Here is a 17,415-nt window from a genome sequence, read left to right on the forward strand (position 1 = left end):
TCCTCACTGTGCCTGGTTGGAGACACTACAAGATATGGCTGCCAACCGATGTCAGTGGCGTTCTTGTTGTCAGTTTCTGTCCAGATTGCCTGAGTGAATGTCTGGAGGTGTAGGCACCTCGGAATGATTGTGTTAAGCTAGCACTAAGTCCCTCCCCCATCCACCTTTATTCTTTTCTTTATAATAAGGCTTTCAAATAAATCATAGCTGTACGGCAGTGAAGCATTGGTGTTGAGCACTGATGTCATGCTGTCGTTGATGATGTTGATGATGATGATTGTTATTCGCGGTCGCAACTGTGGCAACTGGTACGGGACACTCCGGTCTTAAAAGTGGTGTGGCACCGGGTTGGGGCTTGAGGCTTGGCTTGGTTTTCATACGGCATCTTAGGCCATCTTGGGAGACATCGTCAAATTTTGTCTTAATTGTTATTGAAGTATTATGCAGTGTCTGAGTAGACTGAAGATTTCAAAACACTGCACACAGGTGATAAAGGTACATTGAAAAGATAAAGTTTCTCAATCCAGTCAAGTCTAAGAATGTTCAAATTAGGACAGTGAAGAAACACGTTCCTGAGAAATACAAATTGTTGAAGAGTACATTACATACTTTTTTGTCTTTCAGTAGTAGGTATCAGCAGATACACTTTGGGCCCGATGGGCGAAATGGCTCAGTGGTTGGAGCGCGAATTTACTGACCGGAAAGCCCGTGGTTTGAGCCTGACCTCCGTATCTCGACTGCCCATGTCTAGGCTTGGATAACCTGACAGTATCCCATCTTCCTTCCGGTGGCATGACAGTTAGGCACAGAAAAGAAGCTATAGCTGAACAATATTTTGGGCCCGAATGGCACAACAGGTTTTCCTACCAACTCCCAACTGGGATGTGAGGTCAACATACTATCTGAAGCTTTGTCAAGCTGCAGATGGATTGAAATTTTGTTGATGACTCAAATTCAACTTGAAATGTCGCACACACAAAGCTGGGCTGCGGACATTTCTTGTTTGACTACTTTTTGACTGAAATGTTGACCCTCTTTTGGGTGCGTTAGAGACTTTCTTCCCCACTGATGACACGTTTGGCGCTGGTGCTTTTTGAATGGACAAAAATGTGCATAGTGTCACTCACCACAGGACCAACACGATCTAACAGTGGTTCTTTCTAATGCTATGACGGCACTAGAATTAGTAGGTCGTGACGTATGCTGAGCAAATACGGTATCGTGTTTACGCAAACACTGGCGTTCGGTGGTGAATACTTTCTCAGTAACGTCCTCATGCTTAACCTTTGGAAGTAATTGTGCGCGAATATTTGAAGACTGTGTAGGTGACTGCAAATATAATTTCTCACCCGGTTGACGCAATCGACCACATCGCGATAGGTCAAATGGAGGCAATCGTGTGAAGTTTAAATCCTTTGGCTATTTGGGGGGAATAAAGTTCGTGAACCGGTCGTGTTCAAGGGTTCCAAGTTTTCGGCCTAAGAGGCGGGATTTCCACGTATAATCTTTGTCGGTAAACTCATTTTGGAAATTATCTTTCCAAAGGCTGTACCATGCATGAATTGAACGTGAGGCCAGGTGCGGGTTTGTAGAAAAATTTGGTAACAGATACTGCGATTAAGTCGGAAAAGGACAATAAAATGCTACTTTGAGATGAACCTGATGTCTGAAGAGTAGTAGCTTGAGTAAGAGATTGTTCGAACTGAGTTTGTTTCTGTTGGAGAATTTCTTTCAAATCCCCAGTCGAAACTGACATGTTTGTGTTTATATTGGGTTCACGTCGCCAGTTATTATGGTCTCTATACAGTCGTTTAGCTATAACACCCTTTCAGAGCCTGACTGCCATGCCACCAGAAGGAAGTATGAGAGCTTGGATACTGTCAGGTTGCCCAAGCCTAAACGCGGGAAGTTGAGGTTGGTTTCGAACCACGGACCTTCCGGTCAGTAAATTCTTGCTCTAACCACTGAGCCATCTCGCCACACTGACCCTGATGGCCTTGAAGCGCAGGTCTCGGAGTGATGCCAAGCGAGATTTCAGTCTTTTGTTCTGTTTTTTTTTCACGGCGTCAGTTTACTTTCCGCAGTGGATTTGACGCTAGATTTAGAAAGAAAAGCATATCAGCGAACGTCCTCGTATGCCAGGAGCTGCCTTTAAAATAAAAACATGATCCGATCACTGGAAGGATAGGGCCAGTGGTTTTTCATACTGTGAATTTTCACTTATCTGGAAGTCCTTCGCAAATTGTTTTATTAGAACAATGGCCATTGTAACAAGAGTTGCTTTAGGAGAGCAGCGCTGTACAACCAAATTATCGCCGTCGGTACGGTTCATAATACTCATCCCTCACAAGAAACCGCTGGAGGTTGTTTCTTTGGGATTGCCTACTTCATAGGTTAAGGGACGAACATGGTTGTTTTGTCGATTCCGCGAACTAATCTATGTATCCGCCTCACGCGATATTGGTAATTGGATTTCTTTGCTTCTGTTCAACGCTCTTTACTCATTGGACAGTGGCCAATCTTGTTTTGCATCATGGGTTCACTTCTGCGTGGTATACTTTTACGTTCATATCTTATTCCTTATTTTGTTTTCAACTGAAACTAGTTTAATAAGGTGTGTATTGATTTGTGTTCCGTGGAGCGTGACATTTGAACAGTTTGATGTACGCACTATCCTACTCTTCTGACCCAAAATGTTACGTTGTTGTGGCGGTTGGGCTTCTGTGCTGCAATGATCATGGAACTAAGTAACCAAAGGTTCAACCATGCCAGGAAGGCCGACGGGGACCAGCCCGACGAAGAACAGCGAGTCCCCGTACTGCGAGTAATCGTATTACGAGACGGTCTGGAGGTAAAGTCCTCTCTCTTCGATAAGAGTGTGAAAACAGCAATGCGTTTCCTCCAGGCGACCAGCATGGAAGCAGCGATGCTGCCTTCCATCGAGGAAGGACGGGTTAAGAAAGGTCGGCCCTCCACACCGATCGCCCAACGGTTGACCGTGATCGTCGACGCATTCAATACGATGGAAATTCTCTTAAAACCAAAGAGCCAGTGCTGCTCAAAAGGCACCTACTGTGCGCAGCCGCATCAGGAGTCAGACAGTATTGCCATACTCCCTGCGCCCTCAGGCCAGACCGGCCCCCTACAGCCAAGTGGGTCAAACTGTTGAGTCATTGGCATCGGAAAAGGTCCCTCCAAAAAAAACCCTAGCACTCACTGTCTCGCGGTCCAGACTCTTGAGTCAGAGGCTAGGGGCAGGGTCCTCGAACAAAATCCTGTATCCTCTCACTGCCTCGTGGGTCAAGCTTTTGAGTCAAAGGCTCACGGTGGGGTACCTCAACTAAACCTCCTTCGGTTTAGGCAACCGAGAAGTATCATTTGCCCTCGCAGCTCTTCGCTCATCGGTCTTTCCCATCATTCCCTTCCAACCCATTGTGCAATGCAGTGCAATCAACCCATCTTCCAACCTCCTAGCCACTGTTTCGTGTCTCAACCATCGCCCAGAAAAATAATGCAAAATGTTTACCTACTAACCTCAAAAGATCTGATCCATGTTTCAGGCTTCAATGTCTGTACTCTGTGTCAAATTGGGCTACAGACATCCCTTGCTGAAACCTTACTTTCCCTCCCTATCGATGTATGTTTTGTCTTTGAAGCACGCATACAAGACCCCACTTTGGTGGGGCTCCTCAAGCCGTTTAGGACGATCCCAGATGTTCCACATTTCACTCTTCTGGCATCCGGTGATCCTGATGTAGTCGATCGTGGTATCTACGGTGTGGTAGTCGCCCTCAGCCTTGAGGCTGAAAACGTCTTACTGGACTGGATCCCAGTAAGCAGTCGCCTTTGCGCTGTGCGGTTGTCCGACCCGATTAAGATTAACGTCGGTTAGTGCGGTAAGTGGGTTTTAGTTTGTTGTAACAGCATACGCCCCAACAGGTAGCAGTTCTGAGACTGAGAAGGACGAGTTTTATCAAAATCTGTCACGACTGCTTCGGTCGGCAAGAAGGATGGATATATTAATCCTGGTGGGTGATATGAATGCCCAAGTTGGACGACTAATTTCGGAAGAAGCACAGTTAGATGATCCATTTGGAGTCGATGCTGAGCGTACGGATAATGGAAAGCGGCTTCTACAGTTGTGTGCAGATCGTCGTCTGCTCCTGGCCAGTACGAACTCCCATACAAACGCACACATCAGGTTACTTGGAGGCCACCTACCACAAGACAGTCGTGGACTCATTTGGATTATGTGGCTATCAGTTACCAATGGAAAGCTTCAGTTAAGGATTGTTTTTCCTTCTGGGGGTACGCAGCTTGATGTCGTTGTGCGAGCGTAGTTATCAGTTCGCTTTCCGTGAACACTAAGCGTGTCAAAGCAGAGCAGGTCCATTCATTAACTTCGAAAAGTTTCAGTAGCTGAAGAGTATCGAGCTGATCTGTCTAGAAAGCTACTGAAAACGAACAATCATGCGACTGACGAAGATCGCTTAGAAGTTGAATGGAGGCGCGTTAAAGAAGCTAATCTCGCAACTTTCAGAACCTTTTGTTCAAGTCATGTAGCTCGACTAAATGAACACTTGACATAATCCAGAAGGACTACACCAGCAACTAGTGGTTATGATGGCGCACACAGATCCCTCAAATACCCTATAATCAGGAGCTTGAAGAATGGTAGAGAACGCTGATGGATTTCGAAGACCCAGGGTGTGGAGAAAGCTTTCACTGCAGGCAATAGCTGCGCCCTGTCTCAATTGATTCGAGCAACGAATCAAAAAGGACTGGTGTCAGTGAGTCAATACGTGAGAAAGACGAAACAGCAATCCACTCTCTCAGTCACCATCTTGAGCGATGGGCTGAGAACTTCCAAGAACAGGTCACCTGGTCTCCTTCAACACAAGTTCTGGAAGAACCAAGCGATCCCGTACGGAACCAACCCAGCATGAGCAACCAAAATCTAGCGTGAGATTTCAATCCTGAGGCGCGACAAGGCACCTGTCCCGGATTGTCTACACTCCGCGCTCGTCAAGGAAGGTGGCGAAGTCATGATGAACAGTCTGATAACCATATGGCAAAATATTTGGAACGAAAACAATGCCAGCCGAATAAAGCTCCTCGACCGTCAACCCAGTTTTCAAAAAGGGAGCAAGAACGTCATGTGAAAACCATCGGCCTGGTGCCCATCGCATGTGAGCTGCTCTCTGGCATTATTTTGCGCGGGTTGATGGACTATTGGAATAGACAGACAGCTCTGGTCGAGGATGCATCGACCGTATCTTTACCTTGAGACAAGTCCTTGAACAGCGCCACTCCTTAAGACGTCCAACTTTGGTCGTTTTTCTGGATTTGAAAGCTGCTTACGACTCTGTCGATCGTCGGAAACTTTGGCAGTGTCTGGCGATCAAACATGTCCCCACCAAATTTCTCTCCCTTATGAGGGCACTGTGTGTGAACTCCTGTGGGCACGTACGAGTATACGGGAGTCTTTTGCCTGATTTCACCACGTCCAGTGGTATACTCTCTCTCCTTTCCACTTCAACTTTGTCATTGATATGCTGCTTGAAATTTCTCTGCCTGCCTCTGAAACCTTGGGAGTCGAAATGCTCCCGGGACGTTTCCTCACAGGCATTGAGTATGCAGACGATATTGCTCTCCTTGCTTTATACCCTTCCTAAATGCAAACGATTTTAAATAACCTAACTAACTCTGCCACACGGTTTGGCATGCGCTTCACATCAGCAAAGTGTAAGGTGCTGCTACAAGATTGGGTGGGATCAAACCCACACCTCACGCTTTCAGGTGAGCCAATCGACATGATAGATCGATTTGTTTACCTGGGCAGCTGTATAAGTCATGGTGGACTGGCTGGAGATGAGCTTATTTCTCCGACACCTATGGCGCCGACGTGACGTGAGTTTGTTTGTCAAGGGAAGAGTTTACACAGTGGTGGTGCGATCCATACTGTTTTATGGATCAGAGACGTGGCCCCTACACGCAGAGGACATGTGAAAGATGTCGGTGTTTGATCATCTGTCTTCGCAGCATCGGTTAGGTCTGGTAGGAACATCGGATTAGTAATGCTGAAGTCTCAGAAAGAAGGAACTCTCGGGATAGATGAATCCCTCACTCCCCTTAGGTTGCGCTGGTTGGGACGTGTACTGTACATACCAGAAAGCCTTCTGACTCACATAGCTTTTTTCCCCAGCCCTGTGCTGGGTGGAAGCAACCGAGGGGTGGACAGTGTATGACTTGGCACCGAAGTACGAAAACACTAACCAGTAGACTTAGTCGGGTGGTCGAATGCCGCCTCTCTGGATGGGGACCCCGGGACTTAAATAACCACTGGTTAATGACATTGGCGGAAATGGCCCAATCGCGCAGTCCGTGGAGCTCGTACATCAAAGCTCTCACCTTCAGTGCGTGGGTACCCGATTTCCGAACAAAGTGAACATGCCTTCGCCTCCAAGGCTCGATATTATACTCCACTCTCCCGTTTTCCGTTGATCCAAACTGCAGCACCTGGAACCAGTGTGCCTATGACACACGTTTTATAGCTGATAAATTGAATTCACTGTCCTACTGCCCTACGGTTGCGCTCGGATCTGCAACACGTTTGTACTGTCAGAAATTACTCATAAACGAACTTGATCGTTTGACAACTTATTGGAGGCTTCACTTAAGCCTCAGCCGACCGGTCGCTAGAAGTGTGCCTGTTGACTACCGGTTCTTCTTCTGTCCTCATAACACAGTCATATGACAGGAAACTGGCACAAAATTCTTTTGTTACCCACCGTATAGAAGTCATATATGATTTTCTACCTACTTACGTCTTCAACTCAGGTCTATACCAAGTAAGAATGGATCTCACCTTGAAACGCTCTTCTTCTTAAGTACGGTACTCAGTTCAACATTTTGGTACAATTCCAATTTTTTCATACCACCGATCAACTACATTTCTTCACCATACACTGCGAGATCTTGGACTAAGTTACCGTTTCGTATCTGCTTAATTCAAGCGTATTTCCTTATACAAAGTCAATACCTGTCCTGTAAACACAGCATGTTCCAGTGTCAGGAAGCAATCTCACGACTACTCGATGTTACCAGACAGAGACAAAGTAGAATAACCTGAGACGAGCTTGAATTTCATCCAGTGGTCTATGTCGCTTTTTGTCCTCTCGCACCAGTAGGATGAATTCGTACACCTATGAAAAATCGTTCAGCTGTAACACCCTTCCGGTGCCTAGCTGCCATGCTACCCGAAGGAAGCACGTGGGCTGGGATACTGCCAAGTTGCCCACCTATAACTTCATATGAAGGCGCAACTTATGCGGGCAGTTGAATAAACAGAGATACGATGTTTCCCATGGTAAGAGTTGATCTTGAGGCACCATGTTTAGTGTCGTTTTTTCGAATCAACGGTGTGTCCTAAAGTTTCATAGGCATTGTAGTGATCAGCTCTCAGTGAATTTGGTATCCAACAGTGGAAAACGTTTCTCATTGAGGAGTTTTGTTGCGTCCACGACTCCACATTCTGTGGGCATTTCTGTCATCCTGTAGCAATGGGATCATCTATTACTGGCTGCATTGCACGTTCTTCTTTGTCTGAATTTCAGGACCTTTCACGCGTCCGCATCCGGCTGTCTGGCGTGTTGTCTTTGGTGCTAGCCTCTTCTACTTCTTTGCTCTGGTTCTAACCGTTTTCTTACGCTTGGAAGAAGCACGCCAAATCATCATATGGCTGTACCCGGAACTGAAGTATATGAAGCACTCCCACATACTGGACAAGGAATATGCGGTCAATTGCAGCCAGGTACATTGATATTTTGTGTGTGAGCTGCTTGTATGGCCCTGCGTTCGTTCGAACTATACGCGTGAGGATTGTCCATAGTCATATTATTATTATACTTGAAATTTGAATTGTCCTGTCTTACCAGAAGCAGTGCTCCCTAAGTTGTCCAAGAACATACCACCGTTATCAGTAGTAACACTAGAATCCTCTGGTCGGCCCTTTTTGGTTTACTAATCAACATCAACGTGTCAGTTGAACACGTTCATCATCGTCATCAATCATCGACAGCATGACATCAGTGTTCAACACCGATACTTCATCGCCGTACAACTATAATTTATTTGAACGCCCTATTGTAAAGAAAAAAATAAAGGTGGACGGGGAAGGGACTTAGTACTAGCTTACTACAATCATTCCGAGGTGTCTGCACCTCCAGACACTCACACTAAGACAACAAGAACGCCACTTATATCGGTTGACAGCCATATCTTTTAGTGTCTCCAACCAGGCGCAAGGGTGACCACGTGGTCCGCATCCTGGAAAGCGAGTAACCGGCAGCACCCAAGGTTTCGTAATCTCCTTCATGCTCATCTACCAAATTAAGGGTTGGCCGCCTGCCTGCTTCCGCCATTCTGAGTTGGACATGGAAAACAGCGCTCTCTTCGGCAAACGATGGTTAGGTATATGCAACACGTGCCCCAACCATCGCAGCTTTTGGTGCTGGACACATTCTTCAATGGAAGTACCCGTTGCACAACCGAAAACGCGCTTTCTAACTGCCTCATTACGTATTCGCTGACACCGACCCACGCGAGCCATGTTTCTGAGACAACGATCGTTGAACACCTGAAGATGTCTCAACTCCGCTGCTCGAATAGGCCAAGTCTCACAGTCGTACATGCGTCCGTTAAGATTCAGGGATACACCACTCTGACGCCAGAGATGTCTCAAATTAGCAAACGCGACCCAGGCATTGCAGATCCGTGCACTGACCTCATAACTCACACTACAATCAGAACTAATACAACTTCCAAAATTCGTAAAGCGCTCCACAACTACCAGTACCACTCCCTGGATCTTAACTGGCGAGTCCAGTGACTGCACGCCCACAGGCATGACCTTACACTTTGTGGGTGCAAAGTAAATACCAAAGGATGTGATGGCTTTGGTCAGTTCATCCAAAAACTTCGAAGATGAGGACAATGTCGTCTGCGTGCTCCAGATCGACAAGGCTTTCTTCACAGGCCATTCGAACACCAGGGTTTTGGAGACCTTTCAGCGTTCGTCCCTTGGTCTATCTAACGCTATTTCCAGCAACCTCACAAACCTGTTGTCGTTTCGCGACTCCTATGCTGCTCCTTGGCTTGCTGTTCCCCCAATTACGGTACATCAGAAGACACGGCAGCTTGTGATAGCCTCTAAAATTATGGTCAAATCTATTTGATGGTACAGAGAGGGCCTAGCGGAAGATGCTTGTTTCTGATTGCTTGTCTTGTCTGGTCCGTAGCCGGCCCGCTAGACAGCCTTTCGATCGACGTGATTGTTTATTTCGAGCGACCCGCCGGTAATAGTGTCTTTGAAACTGAAGACCATGTCCAGACGCACTTTGGTTCCACATCAAAACAACGCTGACACTGTCTGCTAGTCCTTCAGGGCTCAGTCTGCGATCTTTCCTACCGAATTCCTCTTCTCCTCATGAAGCAAGTGCGATGCTTTCGTCCTTACTACAGTGGGAGCTGAGTTTCACCCCCTTATTATCCACCACCCCCAGGAGGTGGCGGATTTCTCCAATCCCGATGATTTTCGTCCTTGATAGGTGTCTCCATTTCTCTCCTTTTCTCTCTGTTTCAATCTCCGCTGCTTCATAACCCACTGGACTCATCAGATGTCGTACCGTCTTAACCACTTAATAGTCAGATGATTGATGCAGACTTACTCGGAATATACACTAGTCACACCGTCATACATGCTTGTGACGGTACAGTGCTATGGCTACCACCGGAAACTATTAAACAATGAATCAGCTGACCGATGCACCTGAGGAACGCGAAGCATGTAGCAGGTTGCATTTTCAGGCCTGGTCACAACTCGTTTCCATGTTACACAGTGTTCATACCTGACATTGACTGAAGTTGACTGATTTAAATCACCTTCAAAACTTGCCAACCGGAAGGTGGCACAGTTTCTGCTAGAAAACTTACAACTTTGTGGCACTTACTGGCTTCCAGCACGCCCCTTTCAAAATCACTCTGTTGGAATGCTTGTACGAGAGGGATGCCCTGGATTCCACAGCGTTTGCTTGAGAGCTCATCTCTTACTCGTGAGTAGCATGTCATGGTACAACGGGAGTGTAGCTCCCTGCTTAGGCCCATGTGTTGGAATCTAATAAGAAGTCTAATTAATCGAGGGCAGTCACATGCTTCTCCCAACTTTTCTACGATCCTCTCAAAGGACCCGATAAGTACCAGACCTATGACGCTGGGGTTTGGGAGCTGACAAAACACGGGGTGGATTGTTTTTCAGAACAGACTACATCATGCTTCATAACGTAGGAATCTGTTCGATGTGTCCCCCTTATAGTCACTGTTTTAGGATATTAATCCCCCCAATTTAATTTGCCACATTTATCTTCTGGTCTGGTTTCACCCGCTTGTCCAATGGCACTCGGAGGGCTACTCGGGGATGGGTGGTTGGCATCAAGGGGTCACGCTAGACCTATGGGTTTACCCCGCTCATCACGCCTGTTTAATTTCCAAAACAGACTTGCAAATAACTCAGGATTGGGATTCTACTAAAGTATGTCCTAACAAGACAGCGGAAAAGCTTGTGACCGTTGTATTCTGTACGTCTCAACTTGTTAGAAGATTGAATAACCTAGAACTTTCGGTAAAGTGTTTAATTGACCTTACTGCGCTCCAACGCCGGCAGTTCCGTGTACTCAAGAGCATGGTCTGCCTACCAGTATTTTCGAGTTAACCGAGCTGAGGCCAGCTAATAGGCTGTGATTCGCAAGTCATCCTCATGACTCATTGGAGCAGTGTGGAACTTTTGAACCTCAAAGTGGCTTTTGTCAAGATCCTCTTATGTTTCTGGGCAATGTGAAAACGACTGCTAGAAAAAGCACTAACCCTAGTAAATAGATTTTCGGTCGTAATTCGACTAGTGGTAACCGACACGATCCCGTCATTATAGGGCCTTCATTGTTATGATATCACCCGTAACGTTGGTAAGAGCTCTTATATAGTCCACCACCGGCTTCATTCTCTTGGATCTAAACAAGTGAGCCGAGTCTCTGAATTTCTGTTAATCGTATTTCAGTTCTTGAACACCAAATAGTGCATGTGCCAAGCCAATCACTCATTTGCAAATCAAGATGCCAAAATTCAACTGGATCTTACGTTCATGAAATTCTTCAACTAAATGTGTTGCACAGAGACAGCCTCATGTGCAAGAATAATATCGTCCAATATGAAACCGTTCAACGAGGACTCTTGAGTACCTATTGTTGAAGCGTCCTTGTAAGAAGGCAACGCAGGTCGTCGATTTTCACGATACATCTCACATTCAGTGGCGACGTATGTGGGAACGAACTTCTCCAACACCGTATCGGTACCCACCTGCCATGGCACCCAAAGGAGCTACTGATAGGTTGCCCAAGCCTAGTCAGGAGTAGTCGAGATGCCATCGGACCCTCTGATCATTAAGTTCATCCTTTAACCACTAAGATGTCGAACGTCTCTTCCGAACTAACGCTTACCGTCCGGCACTTTGTGCTTAAAAGATTTTTCGAAGCCGGACATCAGATTAAGTCAACTGTCAACAGCTCGCGTGATAATAGAAAAATTTTCCCAGATTTAGCATAAATTTACGGCTTTGCGCTACTGTGCTAATGATCGTCCAATCAGTCTATTTAAACTTTATATATATATATATATATATATATATATATATATATATATATATATATATATATATATATATATATATATATATATATATATATATATATATATATATATATATATATATATATATCAGCTGCGATCACTAGGAGGGAACAGCGAGATCCAGTTGAAAATACTTGAACTGATGGGAGCTGACGGCGGCTGCCTAAATTTTGAAGGTTCCGTCATCGAGGTTCTCTCAGAGAGGTATCAGATTACCTGATTGCTCACCACCGGGAGTCAGTGATGACTGGCGTTCTTGTCACAACACAATCTAATTATGATTTGCGTTGTTCATCGCGATGCAATCTTTTCCAATCACCAGTTCAATCCTCTGCAAGCTGAACGGTTTATCCACATTTATAATGCTTTTAATGATACCGATCACCTCTGGTTTTCTGACAATTGTCACGAGAACATGCCAGTCTGACCATTGCAAAGCCATCGGCTCTCATGTCCTCTTCACTGGGTAGAACAAGGTAACTAATTAATTGTTGCTTTCGTGTGCCATCTTGACGAAATTTGTTGAAATCTTCGAAATCCACCGGATCCCAACTTCTAAAGAGCTCTTTATTGGACAACACGAAAGGGGACTCGTCGTAGGACCTAATGACGCCATATTTCCGGGGCAGAGTTTCCTCGTGGAATTGTCAAACATAGTGAAACAACTTATTTTGGTTAGTCGTATCATCATAGTGACGGTCCTAATTACGCCCACACGACAGTGCGCTCAGAAAAGAAGCTGCAGAGGTGCACTAACGTAGGAGCTCTAGAGTAGATGTCGTTTTTCTCTGTATTTTCACCGGAATTTCCTAGCACGTCCGTAGTTTGTCCTTACTGGTCTGCCCGCAGAGGGTTTCCGCGCATGCGTTCTAAAGAATGAAGTCGGGAAGGACATCCAGTGTTTCTCATATCTACTGTCGTTTCCGAATAGGGTACAAATTTACCCACCCATGAAGAGTCTTTCACGGCTGCCAAACAACACCAGTATCACTAACATGCTGCTGCATTGTTTACATTTGTCTGCCGTCATTCTTGAGTGAATCATCGGCTTTGACAGAAAACAAACCTTCTACCTCCAACCAACATGGTTTCTCGCCGGCTGTACGTTTGTTTTGTTCCGCCCATTGTGTGATGCTACTGTTCACTGACGTACATTTGAATTCCATGTACTGTGCCATGTTTCGTCCTGTTAGTCCGTATCAGCACTTTGAAGAACGCCTTTTCCTCGACTTTTCGAAACTTGGGGAAATTTGTTTGCTTCCCTGGTCGATTTACTCCTTGGTTTGGACTTCTCGTTGGTCGGTCAACACGTGGGCTTTCGGACCTAGCCTCCGCGCATTGTTTGCTTTCAGTAGGTTACCAAGAAAACTTCGTTACTGGTTCCTATGCTTTGCCGTCAGAGAAAATTACTCTTGAAAATTGAGGGGAAAGAAAAAGTTTACAGAAAAAGGCGTTGGTGTTATTGCAGGCACTTTGGGTCGCGTTTATTCTCACTCAAACTAGCTGGATAGAAATTGACACCACAAACAACATTATCGAGGGTTAACAGTCACGGTTTGAAGTCTTTCCAGACAAGCCTACGGAGGGTTGCAAGAGTTCCCTCCAGGAAAGCGAATCACACCAGTATCATACTACCTTTTCCTGCTTCACACCATTACATCAATTCATGCATCGTCTACCTTGCAGTTTCCGGTATTAAGATTACTGAAGGGAATGCTATTTGTTCTGAAACGGGTTGTACCCTGTCCTCAGCTATCGATAGCAGCCATCCAGTTAGGTTGCGGTTTTGTTCAAATAAGCTCATGAATTTTTCTGGAAGCTTGTCCACCCGTGAAAAAACAGGTTCGATTTGAAATTTCAGTCGTTCGGTGTGCCTCCTATTTGGAAGTGGCGAACCATCGAATCTCGGTGACATGGTTTCACACCATTTGGGCATCTGTTTCACTCCGTTTGTGGATCAAAAATCCACGTTTGATGATTATCCGACGACTGTGTTAAGTGGTTGTCATAAACTCCCATTACTTAACGGTTGCTTACGGTCCAAGCTTGTTATAGGAGTACGAGTACATTACACGGACAAGTTAAGTGTTCAATGTCACGGTGGCCTAATGGGTTGATCGAGCGTTTTCCAAGGTTCAACTATTTGCACTTAGTTTGGTTGGCCAGCTCATCTGTCGAACGCCTCTTTACGTTCCTTCAGTCATGTGACTCGCGTCTGCCTATTGGTTTGGAATCGACGCAGTTTGTTCAAAGATGAGCATGAGCCCTCCCCCCCAGCTCCAATGATCTTAGAACACATGGCATTTACCATTCTAGGTCCGGTAACCTTATTCTTCCTGGCCGTTCGTTTTGCATTTTGTGATATAGAGGGCCTGTAGGGTCGTAAAAAGTCATGGTACGCTCACGGACTGTGAGATTGAGCCTTGTGCTGTATCGTTCTTATCACCTGTTCGCTTTATCTGACTGCGTCAAGCGCACCTCATATGCAGCTGTCAAACTGGTAAGACACCGTTGCCTGAGTTTCGCTCGCCCAAGATTTATCACTCTTCATCTTTCCGCCTATCCGGTATTTACTCGTAGGTTACTTTTGAACGTGTCTATTCTCACATGGACATATTCGCCCTGGCACACTTTGCCGGCTGGGTTGTCAAGACTATCTTGCTCCGACATCGAATGATCGCATGGACGTTATCCATCAACTGGGAAATCACTGAGGTGAGTGATACATGGCTGTCTATTTGGTGTTGTTTCCTTTGTACACTATCCATGAAACACATGCACTTTGCAGGACAGTGGAATTAGTCCCCAAACATGGATTACCGATTTAAATGCCCTCTTGTTTCAGTGCTTTTTTCCTAAAAAGTAATTGGTCGTGACGTGCTGAGTGTGTTCGTGTCTCGATGTTTTCTGGTATGCTGCTGTGGTAAAGCGAAATGTTTTTCAACGTTTTCTTGCTCACCCGCGTCTCAGTAGGAGAGTTACGAAGGTGTTACGAGGAGTTTTGGCACCGTTGGTGTTGTTTGCCTTCCGTGATTAGCTTCACATGACCCTCCCTGTGCTTGACTGGGGATAATCAACGACATGGCGGATAACTTATACCAGTGGCGTTTGTGCGGTCCGTTTCTATCCAGATTATCCAAATGAGTTGGAGGCATAGGCACCTCGGATGTTTATTGTAGGCTAACCCTAAGTCCCCTTCGTCCCGTTTCTTTCTTCATTAGAAATTCCCCACGTGTCCACTCCGCTAAAAGTGATCCCAATTATTATGAAGCTAGCAGGCAATCAAGTCACTTGGCTGCCTGCTAAAGCTCATTCTTGTCTTTGTGCAGCATAGTGATTGCTTGCAGATTTACTCAACACTGGTAGTGTACTCGCGACCACCTGACCTTGTAACCTGATCACTGTAAGGCAGCTGCCAAGGTGATGGCTCTATGCTCACCATCAACCTGCATGATTCATGTGGCTGTTCGTGGCCTTACGAGACACGTACTAGACTCTTCACAGCACAATGTCATCCCTGGCATAGGAACTGAGTTTTCTCAAGGTTGTTATGCTTTTACTAGAGCTGAGTTAGCTACACTCTGTTCACTTTTCGTAGTTGTCCATGGCCTGGAAAATGTTTCACTAGCATCATGTTCTCGCAGAAGCTGTGTGGAGTGAGTTTTGCGATCCAGTCCAAGAACAGACCAAGCGTATACGTTCCGTTTAATTAGAGTTTGTAACTGGGCGATTTCCGGTACTTTGGCATAAGAAGAGCCAAAAATGGAAACGAAATAATTATAGCGCCGCCATGCTTTATCACCCTTTGATCTTTCTGACTCGGTTGTGACAGCATTGTTCCTTGACTATTTGTTACCCTGCAGGCATTCGGTTGTTGAGTTCGTTTCAGCTTGGATTGGTCGAGACAAAGTTTTAAATTACTCAAAAATCTATTCTCAAAGTGAGATTATTTCCCTCAAAAAGATGGACAGTACTGTATGGACCATTGCCATTGGATAGCGCAAAATTAAGCCTGCGGACTTCCGTTGAAGTAGGGTGGCTAAATGATCGACACAACAGATAAAAGAAGAATATGACTGAATGCATGACATTAAGTCGTATTAGAACAATGGACCAAGTTCTGAGTGCCATCCGTGTCAACCAATCCAGATGGGTTACGGTATCGGAGCCATTCACCACCACCATCATCATCTGACCATGTGGTTCGCATGTTCACAAGTATTACGAAAAGAGTGATCACGAATTTCCATCACTAAAAACAACAGCCTTAAGTAGGATGACACTTTGCCCACTTACTTGAGTATCGAACACACAATCCCATGAACAAACGCCTTGGTTACAACTTCTGTCTGGAAAATGCCTCATACTTTATGGGTCTTTCCTTAAGGTCGTTTACCGTAGTACGTGCATCGAAATACATCAGAAATGTACTGAAAAACTGCGGCCCAACATAATGGATAAAATACTGAGCACAGGTACGGTAAANNNNCTGAAACCACCACTCCAAAACACTTAGATTCACACAAACATTCACGGACAAAAACTAGCAACACGAACGTCGCTAATATCAGTTAGCAAACCTGTCCTATAATGTCTCCGGTCAAACACAGGGGGATCACGTGAACCCTATCTTGGAAAGCGGACTTTTTAATCCCTCCCACCCCCTTCCTCGTCATAGTTTATCCGCTATGTCACTGAAGAGTCATTTAACCAGTCCATCTTACCTAGGGGAAGGGTGTCATGCTTCCTTTTGCGTGATCTGAGCAATCGTCCGTTTGTTTGTCTTGTTGCTGTTTGAGCTAAACAGAGAAATGTAGTTGGGCTGCGCTATGAGAAAGCACACAGTGGTCTAGCTCAAACCGGTCGATTCAAGCGCATATTATACTTGGTGTGTCATGCATTGAAGATATGCGTTGTCCGGCCCAACAAGGTCACAACAGTCATTCACTGAATTGGATAAGGTCAACGTAAGCTTTATTGTTGATTCCAACACAAAGTACCTAGTATGCTTCGAAGAACCCTAACAATCATATACCTAGCAGTAGTTTGTGAAAAAGACTTCAGTCAGCCGGTTTTTTCACGTTTCTGTTACTCACCGCGTATAAACTTCGACTAGTTATCCGTCCAGTAGCCAGGATGGACATGTACTCCCAGTTCCAGTACGTCTATCTTAATCCGTAGACGCAGTGGGGAGAAAACATCGATAATTTTTTCGTAAGAGTAACAAGTGAGGCTGAATTGGCTACTCCGGTGCTACTACGTTTGATCCCGGGATGTGTCTCATTATATTGTCTACTCATCGACTGGGTTGATGGATCATGTGGACTTATAGTCCCGCTCCTCACTCGTTCCATGCTTCTCGACTGCAGTTGACCGTCTTATCTGGCACCAATTCCGTCGGATTTGCTGTACTCGTTTATGCGCTCTTCTATTTCCTCCCTGTTGTCAGATTGCCTTCTCTCACATTCTACCCAACTTCAACGAGTGTTGGTGGGACAGCCTGTTATTGGATGTCCTAATCTGTAATGGATTGGGAATTGAGGTAGGCATGCTCCTGTGTCGTTGGCTTGAGATACGGGATTATCGGTGGGACTCCATTCGAGATATCCGGGGCGCACGTGGCAAGCTGAAACGAGCGGTGCTCCAGTTCACACCTGGCAGGTACTGTCAGGTTCA

The 17,415-nt window shown here is 45.6% G+C and overlaps 1 protein-coding gene across 1 annotated transcript in view; it reads left to right on the forward strand.

The window, feature by feature from the left end:
• The window catches only part of T265_04844 (hypothetical protein), a gene marked incomplete at both ends in the record, with an annotated part of 53,585 nt that overhangs the window by 7,834 nt on the left and 28,336 nt on the right, over positions 1-17,415 (forward strand). Inside the window, 6 exons of the mRNA XM_009169690.1 lie at positions 2,773-3,152; positions 3,561-3,887; positions 3,925-4,308; positions 7,617-7,813; positions 14,320-14,454; positions 17,189-17,400. Of these exons, the coding sequence (XP_009167954.1) occupies positions 2,773-3,152; positions 3,561-3,887; positions 3,925-4,308; positions 7,617-7,813; positions 14,320-14,454; positions 17,189-17,400 (1,635 nt within the window). The remainder of the gene's footprint in view (positions 1-2,772; positions 3,153-3,560; positions 3,888-3,924; positions 4,309-7,616; positions 7,814-14,319; positions 14,455-17,188; positions 17,401-17,415) is intronic.

The sequence above is a fragment of the Opisthorchis viverrini genome (genome assembly GCF_000715545.1).
Source record: "Opisthorchis viverrini unplaced genomic scaffold opera_v5_85, whole genome shotgun sequence".
NCBI lineage: Eukaryota > Metazoa > Platyhelminthes > Trematoda > Opisthorchiida > Opisthorchiidae > Opisthorchis > Opisthorchis viverrini.